A 10,344-nucleotide genomic window follows, 5' to 3' on the forward strand; every position below is an offset into this window, starting at 1 on the left:
GTGTTTCTAAATTACGAAGTTTTTTCTGAATGTTGTCAAATTTTTGAATTTTTTGTGAAATTTTATTCAAATCCACGAGTTTTTTTTCTCAAATTCATGAACTTGTTGGAAATTTCATGATTCGTTTCCAATTATCATTTTTTTAAAATTCATAAACTTTTGTTCATTTTTTTCTAATTACGAACTCCAAGTCTTGAACATTTTTTGATAATTCATGAAATTTTGTCAAATCTTTTTGTGATTTTTTTTCAAATTCACAAGTTTTTCATTTTTGCAACCTTTTCAAATTACGAACTTTCCAAATCTTGGAATCATGTCAATTTTGTGAAAAAGAAAAGAAAAATCATGAATTTTTTCATAAGTCAATGGTAAACTTTCCTTGTCAACTATCAATAGTCACCGATCGGTCGACACCCGAAGGGCGTTGGTCCATTAGTTTAAAGAAACTACCACGGAGCCTGACATTTCATCCATGATTTATGCACGACGGCCAATCAAACAGATGTGTTGCACTTTCTATCAAGATTGGATGGCTTGATGTGCACCATCGTGCATGGATCGTGATAAAAGCGTCGTGTGCATAGCAATGTTCTTAGTTTAACGATATAAAAATGTGTTGCTGGGATGTTACGTTAGCTCATGCCAAAGGCGCTAATTAGGATGTCTTTGTGACTTGGTGAGGCGAGGAACCCCTCCCTTGCCATGAAGCTTAGGAGACAGAGCCTAATCCACAATTCACATTCTCGCTCTTCGCGCTCACATCAAGATTAGAAGTCTGGAATGGAAAAACCATATTTGACCCTCTCTACGTCAAAGGGTCGACTAATTGTATAGGCGCGACCAATTAGGTCGGCCCATCACCCACTGTACATATAGCCTCGCAATTCCGGTTTTGAGAACTTTCTTCCAAGCCAGTTTTTATCGGTTTTGGGAACCTTCTAAAAGATCCCTGAACCGGTATTTTTTTTTGTTTTGTTTTTTCGCTGTTTATTTATATTGTTTCTGAAAATTGTTTGGAGTTCCATAAAATGTTTGCCTTTAAAAAATCAGAATTAAAAAAACGTATTGAAACAAAATCACAAATTAAAACAATATTTGTGTTTAGCAAAAATTGATCGAGAATTTAACAGATGTTACCTTCTCATTTCTTGTTCACAAATTTTTAAAATATTATTGTTTTCTGAAAAAATGTCCATTAACTTTAAAAGGTGTAAGTATTTTAAAAAATGTTGCATGTTTGCAAAAAATTCTTTGCTCTCTCAGAAACATTAGATTTTCAATAATTGTCCATTGATTCAAAAAATGTTTGTGGTTTCAATTTTTTTTTGCAGATTCAAAAAATGTTAGAATTTTCATTTTTTTCGGAGTTTCAGAAAATGTTCAGGTTTGACAATCCGAATTTCTAAAAGTATGCACATTTTCAAAAAAAATCACAAATTCAAAAAATGTTAAAGTTTTAAAAAAATGTTTGAACATTTTGTAACTTCCATGTTTCAAAAACAATCCACTTTCTGAAGAAAAAAATCACAACTGAAATTTTAGAAAATGTTTGATGTAATGCTGTTGAAAAATCTTAATACCCCGCACCTATTAACCAACAAAGTTGTTCATGTTCAGGTCAGCTTGTTAGCTGCGCGCTCGTATGTGAGGTCGTGTGTTCAAACACGAGTGAGCATGATGTGTTCTGGAATTTTGCACAGTGTGCTCCCCCTTTAGGGTCAGCCGAGTTTGCTGCTTCGTTGTGTGTCATGCGACAATTCTCCACAAAATGCGACACATTGGAGCTCCCGTCTACAATTTAAGAACTAAAAATTTGATTTTAAAACTTTGACTTAGAACAAAAGATAGATATACACTTATTCATGGACGGAGGGAGTAAATCCATATATCAAACATCACTCATCCTTACAAATACAGAAAAAACAAAAATACATTCAAATTCATGGGATGCTGAAGTCTTCTTTCTCATGTATCCACTGGCAGTTCACCATGAGCATAGCTCGATGCCACCTGTGGGCCTCCTCCTCGAAGCTTGTAGAAGTAGCAGCCAGGAAGTCATCGATGCAGATCAGGAAACGCCGGCGGCTGTGATCTGGGAAGCAAATCGCCATCCTAGAAAAGAAAACGCAGATAATGGAATGTAGAAATTCCAAAGACAATGAAAGCCAGTCGGTTCCAGTTGGATACACCAGAAAACTAAACTAACCTGATTTCGAATTTTGGCAGCATCAATGCAGTGTTGATGGAAAGCAACCAAGCGAAGATCTTGGCGTTCTATGAAGTTAAGACAAGAGGACGCGACACTTCCTTTGGGTGAGAGGCTGCAACCGATGCAAGGTGACCACAATCATATGAACACGTGACATAGTTTAGATTCTCAGACAACCAAAATTTTGGCAGCATCAATGCAATGTTGATGGAAAGCAACCGAGCAAAGATCTTGACGTTCTAAGAAGTTAAGACAGAAGGACACGACACTTCCTTTGGGCGAGAAACGAGGGTGACACCATAGGTCTGCAACCGATGCAAAATGAACACATGACATAGCTCAGATTTCCAAACACCCGAATTTTAGGTAGCATAGATGCAATGTTGGGGAAAGTTGTGAGAGTGGGTGACAACGAGGTAAATCTTCTAAACCGAAGTAAAAAAACATGATTTTTAGGGACGGAAGTATTCATTACCCACGCAATCAAATACCAAGATTTTAGATCATCGCGTATTTTTTTTGGAGAAACTATGTTGGCAAACTAGGCCTGAGACTAGCCACAATGTGAGTAACTTCCGCAGTAACTTCAAGCCCAACTCAGCAAATTTGTCTATGTGACAATGAGTTAATGAAGACAGGTAGTTATAGTAACTTAGCTAGTTACTATAACATCACATGTCCCAATACAATATTAGTCTATAACCTAATAAATGAAGCTATGCATGTCACCACACCTATGTTAGTACCCACTATGAAGGTAGTAACATAGTCTAAGAATATATGTATGTTACTAGTGTATGTTACTCTTCACTGTGGCTAAGACTGGTCATAGTGGAAAGTAACTTAGACTAGTGTCATGCATGTAACTTAGACTAGTGTCATGCATATGACACTAGTCTAAGTTACTACCTTCATAAGACTAGCCACAATGAAGAGTAACATACACGTATTCCTAGACCATGTTACTACCTTCATAGTGGGTGGTAACATAAGTGTGGTAACATGCATAGCTTCATTTATTAGGTTATAGACTCATATTCCATTGGGACATGTGATGTTACAGTAACTAGCTAAGTTACTACTACTACCTCTCTCCTCATTAACTCATTGCCACATAAGCAAATTTGCTGAGTTGAACTCGATGTTACTGTTAAAGTTATTTTCACTGTGGCTAGTCTAATGCAAAGTAACATAATAGTAGTATCATAGATGGCTTCATTTATTAGCTCGCAGACTCATCTTGTTTTGAAAAGCGTTATGTTACAGTAACATATTATGTTTCCACCTCTCATTAATTACTTGACACATAAGCAGAATTTTCTCGAAATGCGCTATGTTACTAGCTAAGTTACTCCCACTATGACTAGCCTAATCTGAAGCTGTATGTACTCACTTCAATCAAAATTAATTGACACAGTTTTAGTACAATTTAGATTTGGTTCGGAGGGAGTAACTCTACTTTCCTCCATGTTATGAGATGCAAGGTTCGGAGAGTCTGATTTTCCACATAAATACGCGATAGAGTTCCTGAATACGAAGGACTGAAGATGTTTTGTGCCTGCCACATACTAACTACTCCCTCCGTTCTAAAATAGATGTACAAAATTGAATCATCTGTTCTAAAATAGATGTACAAAGTTGAATCATCTATTTTGAAACGGGAGGAATACACACCGGCACTTGTGCAAAGAATGACGAAATCACAAAAAGAAAATTCCCCACCAACTACAAATACCCGTGAAACCACCAGCTATTGAGCTTCAAGATTCAACTTTGCAGATCACGGACCGATGCCGTAGTCGATGCTCAGCTCCCGCAGCGGCGGGATGGTGTCCATGGCGAACAACATCAGACGAGGGTACGACTCGTTGTCGTCGGCACGGAGCACCAACTGGACGAACACGTTCGGGGCGCTGCTGTGGCTGATGTAGGGAGCGAAGTTCCTCCTCCGGGACACGTCGAGCACGTAGCGCGGGCGCGGCCCTGCCAAATGTGCGAATCGGGGAGGTTCCTCGGCGTCGTCCGGAAGCGTGGCAGCGGAGGCGTCTCCCCACTCCCTCCATCTCGCCGGAAACTTCCTCGGATCGACGATGCCGCCCCATTCAGTCGACGCGCCGCCGGCATTGCCTGCGTGGTGACCGTCGTCGTCCACGGTGACCACGTCTCCGCTGAACTCGCAGACGAAGGCGCCCGGCTGGATCAAGTCCAGTGCCCTGACGCCCCAGTCTGTCTGCCTCGACCGGAACACCTCCAGCCGGTGCTGCATCCCTCGCTGCGTCACCCGGTTCGAGCAGCTCGCTGGGCACCCGCACTGGGCGCCGCACTCGTACACCACCGGCCTTCCCCTGACCAGCGTGCCGTCGGCATTGTACGCCGGGCCGCCTCCGCCGTTCTTCCTCACGCAGGCGCAGCTGCCAGATGACGACGACCCGCCGCACGCCGCCGTCGCGTACTGGCAGCACCTGAAACGCCTCACCGGCCTGGGCAGAACCGGGAAGTCAGGGCGGGAAATATACTCGAAGCCGAGGGGAGAGATGTCTCGATCCACATTGTTGAAGATGGGGACACGGATCAGCTCCTTGCCCTTGGACAGGTCTCGCGTGACGTAGCCGCGCGGCCGGATGTTGGAGTCGAGCATGTTGGTGAGATCCCGGGCAGAGCGCCAGATCTTGCTGCCGAGCGGGGCCTGGCCGGGGATGCGCACGAGCTTGAACTTGCAGACCTCGTGGCCTGACTTTCCGGGGCCGTAGGTGATGGAGTCGACCTTGTAGAGGCCGTCGTAGACGTATAGCTTGGCGCTGGGGCTGGTGTCGCAGTCGTGGCAGCGGATGACGCGTACCTCGACGCCGTACTTGTGGCTGTAGGCGAGCGCGAGGTTGCCGCGCTCGAATTCCTGGTCGGTGTTGTGCTCGACGCCGTGTCGCGGGCGGCCGCCGCTGCCGGTGTAGATAAGGACCTCGCCGTTGTCGTGGTCGTCGAGGTAGCCGCCGGAGGAGACAATGCTGGTGGCGACGGGGTGGCCCTCGCTGACGAGGTTGGCGGGGATGAAGCCGATGCCGGCCTGGGTTTGGTTGTGGAGGCCGACGACGATGAGCTCGGCGCGGTAGCTGAAGACGTCGCCGACGAAGACGCCCGGGATGGCGCCGACGATGCGCACGTCGCGGTAGAGGCAGAGGCCCTGGGAGAGCATCGTGCTCAGGGCGGTCATGTCGGCGCGCATGCGGCCACCGCGGTGGTAGATCCCTCGGACCGCCTCGAAGGTGAGGCGCGCCCGGCGCACCAGTGTGCGGACCTCGAGGTGGTCGGCCTCCGCGGTGACGGTGGCGCGCACCATCTCCGGGCCGGCGGTGCCGCGCGCGCGCTTCTTGCCCTTGGCGCTGGCTGTGGCAGTCGAGGAAGAGGCCCGCGCCGGGTCGGCGCTGCGCGGTGCAGGCGGAGGCCGCGGAGGCGTAGAGGAAAGACTGGCGCTCCGCGGAGCAGGGGGAGGTGGGGGAGGCGATGGCTGGGGAGGTGTGGAGGAAAGGCTGGCGGAGATGGCGTCGAGGCGCCGCTGGGCGAGGCGGAGGCTGTGGGCGAAGTCGGCATGGTCGTCGGGGGAGGGGTCGAGCTGCCGGCGGAGCGCGGCACAGAGGTCGGGGGTGAGCGGCGTCGTCTGGGTCGGGGCCGGGAGCGCGTCGGCGTCGGGGTCGGGCTTGGCGGACACCCGGCGGAGGAGGGCGGCGCAGAGCTCGGCGGTGGGAGCGGGCGCGTCGGGATCTGGCTTGCGGACGAGGAGGGGGCGGCGGGGAGCGGACGCCATGGGCGATCGGCGACGACGCAAGAGGGTTTTTGGGCGCTGGGCTGGGGGCTTTCCTTCTCTCCGCCGTTGGTTGGAGACCACTCCTGATTTTACTCTGCCATGTGACCACGCTGCTGCTGCCGCCAGCGTCGGGTCTTTTCTACTTCCTCCTGAGGGCAGTTATGCCTTTCCGGATTCCGTAGTTTCAGTCACCATTTCGAGTCGTGGATGGGTGGGTCGGTCGTCGCTGCACGGCTTGCGATTTTGCCGTCGTTATTAAGGGTAGGTTGGACGCGAGAATTAAGGGTGCTCGCCAGGAAACATGCCATTGCCTTCAAATATTTGTAGAGAACAGTGAGCACAGAATGTAGGGAGAGAAACTTGGGAGGCTCTTTCTCATTGATCTTTGGTGGATCATTGTACAAGATATGAAAGTATATTCATACCATGTGTTAATCTTTGGTATGAAAATATATTCATACCATATACGAGTAGTATATATTTGTTATTGTGAAAATTTAGATACCAAATATTTGTTATTGTGAAAGTTTAGATACCATATATATTTGTTATTGTGAAAGTTTAGATTGATTTACAAAATCTAACTTAGATCAAAGGTAATATGCGGAGTAAATAAAAAAAAGTAGGGAGTATGTCTATCTGTTCCTTAGCCCATGAGCAATCTTACTTTACAAGTTTGCTAGACTTTTTGGTCACGAGGTTACTTTACCTCTAAGCTTATCTACAAGACCGCTTGAAGAGGAGAAAACTTGCCATAGTCTAGAAGGAAACTTCTATGGCAAGCTAGCTTAGCAAAGGAAACTTGTATAGTAAGTTTCCTTACATATGAAGTTTGCTCCTTGATCAAGGTGTCTAGTTTTTGTCACATAATTATTTCTTATCATAACACGTGGTTTCATAACACTCCTCCTTGGCGATTACCGCAAAAATCATATGTCTCACCAAAAACTTCTCCAAAAAACCAACGGAAAAAAGGGATGAAGAAAAGAGTGCATTACATACGCAAGTTGCCTCGTTAAAAACGTTATGTGAGAAAACCCAATGGAAAAAAGCCTCACTAAAAAAGGTACAATGACTTATCTCATGGATTAGTTGCGGCCTTCAGGACCAATGATCTCCCTGGTCACCTTGTATTGCACATGTTTCCTCATTGAAAACCTTGTGTGTGAAAACCAAGTGGGGAAAAGTCACTAAGGAAAAAGAGTACAACAGTTAATCTTCTGGATTAGTAGTGGTCATCATAACCACCATGGTCTTCAGGACTAATGATCTTCCAGATCATCTTATATAGGCTATGTTGTGGAGATTTTTCCCATAATAATTGCAACTCTCTAAGTCGTCTCATATATGTCCCCTTGTGTTGGGTGACACCGCATAGTAGGGCCCCGCGTGACCAGAATGCTTGATTCAATCTTCTGGCATCCCTATGGTTGCTCTCCTCAAAGGAAGGACTACCATAAAAATTGCGTCGATGCAGCCTGAGAGCAAGAAGCTGTGGGGGGTCAGCAAAAGAAGCGTCCACGAGGGTCCGGAGCAAAAAGCATGAACACATGATGCAACCTTCGGGTGGAGCTGCGGGGCGTCCACTTAAAGCGATGCAGCCCCTGAGTCCATCAACAAAGATATACCTTTGTTCTTCCGCGATTTGTCTATCCCAAGGGGTTCATGATAGAAAGCATTTAGTTGTTCTAGATTCAGGCATGCAAATCGTCACACTAAGCTCATGAAAAAGAATGACCCTTCTACATCTTCTTAAATGAGACTAGTCACCAGCACGAAAGCAAACACGATAACTGAGTACAACACGAAGAGAATGTCTCAACTAGCAGGTGCTTATGTTGGAATGACTGTGGACTCCAAAGATGAAATATCATATCAGAATCCAAGTCAGATGAAGATGATGAGTTCTACAAGAATCTAGGTTGGGGAAATGCCTTTTGTTGCATATGAATCATATGAATCCTCAAGCTACTCTGAAAATGCTTCGAGTGATGATGAATCAACTGCATTTTGCCACATGGCGAAGACTTCAAGAGACCAGGTATCATCAAAACGCAAAAAATCTATTGACCTGATTGCATTCTCTCGAGAGAATGTGGTCTATGGTAAACTTGTTAAAATGGCTAAATATCAACAAGATGCTCTTGAAAGTCTTGAACAAACTCTTACAAAATCAGAAGGATTATTGGTCGAAGAGATGGAGAAAAATCAAGTGTTGATGGAAGAGCATGATGCTCTCTCTTCAACATTCGATGATCTATCCACTTGTTATGATTCTCTTTCAGTTGAATTTGAGAATTTATCAAATGATCTCCTGAATAGGAATCAAGAACTCAAATCACTGAAAGATTCTTATGATGAGCTCACAAAAGAAAAAGCTTCTCTCTTCGCTGAGCAAACTAAAATGATAACTTTGTGTCACCTTGTCTAAAATGCCTAGAGCACAGTAACCCTCATCCCACTACGAGACAACTGCTGGTGCCACTGAGAAAGTTGCATGACATGAATGCTGAAACTAACCCTCCTTCGAGGAATTTGTTGCCATCTCCGATGAAAATTTCACGTTGAAAAGCCTACTAGAGACTAAAATGATGAAAAGCCTCAAAGGTCACCAGATTCTCTGTGATGTGCTCAAGAAGTCAATATTGCACAAAAATCCCAAAAATGAAGGATTGGTATTCGAGAGAAAACTCAGAGTAGATGGAACATACTAGACCCCTGAACAATATCCTCGAGCTAGTTGGGTTCTTGGTGAGAGTAAAACTCTTGAGCCTGCATTATTATTGGTCTATAACAGTCCCATGGTATTTTGACTCGAGTTACAAGTTATTCAAATAACAGAATGGTAAGGTATTTTCTCAGTACATTGGCACAAACTGCAGGACAGATTCACCCAAGAGGCGAATTTGGGTGGAAATTCTCTCATTGAGAATCTCGCTGTCACTGCCAATCTAACCATGCAGGGCAATCCTTTTCAGAGAAATGAATATCTTTTGCAGTATGGCACTACACTCCCCTAAAAAAGAAATAGGTTGAATGACTATTAGAGGGAGTACATCCGTACCTCCTCTAACGACCTTGTCGATGTCACTAGAAATAACTTCGATGCATATCCATATGATTACTCTCAAACTTCACAGGTGCACATTAGAAGCTATCGAAAGAATACATCTCTTGTTCAACCGAATCAATTGAGGTCACCACCTCCCACCAGGATGTGGGTGGTGAAAGCTAACTAATCTTTCATGCAAAAATGTTGTCTCAGGGCCACTCATTGCTTGTCCAATTCCTCGAGACTTAATTGTTGGCGCATAGACTCATTCCTATTGTCCAACTATGTTTTATCCTTGTATCTTTCCAAGTCATTTGCTTTTCAAGTATTTTTGTTAACTCATGTCTTTTTCTTCAAGTCATTTGATGGATTTCATGTTATGTCCGATGAACAATCCATTCATACTCCCTCCGTCCTATAATATAAGAGCGTTTTTGACACTAGTGTAGTGTCAAAAATGCTCTTATGTTATGGGATGGAGGGAGTAGCTATTTGTGTTTCTGTTTCAAGTTCTGGCCGAGTGATTATGCTTCGGACCCTGTTTCCTCTCAATTATTTCTCGCCTAAATCTTCGTTGTCTGTCTTGAGTATGCAAATTGTTCATAGGCACATTTCTTTCTGGCATCCTTGGTCACGGAAGAAATGCACTTTGAAACTTTATCTGTTCTAGCGAAAGCCCTTCAACCTTTCGGTATCCCGCTGTTGCCCCAAGAATTTCACGGGAAATAGTTGCCACGGCCCCCACGACCTTCACGATCTCAATCGTTCCCATTGAATGTGGAGTGTCCAACTACCACGAGCCATCAATTTCTCTTGGGTGGTTGGGTGTTTTTTCTATAAATAACCACATCATCTTCCTTATGTTCACACACGAACACGTCACCGTGTACCCTCGACACCGGGATGATGCACCGCAGCTCACGTCGAAGGAGACCCGCCGGAAACGCGGTACGCAAGACAATCCGGTGGGCGCTTTTGTAGACCCGAAACCCCACACGTCCGGGAGGGACCCCGTCAGGGCGCGCGGCGGCTATGGGCTGCCCTAGGTCGGCCTGACCGCCCCTAGGGCCTCGAGGTTCGCCGCCCTACAATAAAGAAGAACGAAAGAAGAACGAGGAAGAAGAAGAACAAGGGATAGGATAAAAAATAAAAAGTGATAGATGATTTGTTCGATTGTGTGTTGTTCAATCGGCCGTCACCCCTTAGGTATATAAGAGGCGGCTGGACTTCCCATGCAAGGAAAATGTTTGGATTCACGTCCAAAACCCTAGTCAAATTCGGATT

General features: G+C 45.4%; 1 protein-coding gene across 1 annotated transcript; it reads right to left on the reverse strand.

The window, feature by feature from the left end:
• Positions 1-3,741: 3,741 nt before the first annotated feature.
• On the reverse strand, positions 3,742-5,637 carry LOC119285308 (histone-lysine N-methyltransferase family member SUVH2-like). Its single transcript, XM_037564543.1, has one exon. The coding sequence runs from the start codon at positions 5,541-5,543 to the stop codon at positions 3,990-3,992; it is 1,554 nt and encodes a 517-aa protein (XP_037420440.1). The 5' UTR covers positions 5,544-5,637; the 3' UTR covers positions 3,742-3,989.
• Between the last annotated feature and the right edge of the window lie 4,707 nt (positions 5,638-10,344).

This window comes from Triticum dicoccoides, chromosome 4A, assembly GCF_002162155.2.
Source record: "Triticum dicoccoides isolate Atlit2015 ecotype Zavitan chromosome 4A, WEW_v2.0, whole genome shotgun sequence".
Classification (NCBI taxonomy): Eukaryota; Viridiplantae; Streptophyta; class Magnoliopsida; order Poales; family Poaceae; genus Triticum; species Triticum dicoccoides.

Coding starts and splice junctions, on each gene's coding strand:
- LOC119285308 (XM_037564543.1), bottom strand. CDS start 5,543: ATGGTGCGCGCCACCGTCACCGCGGAGGCCGACCACCTCGAGGTCCGC.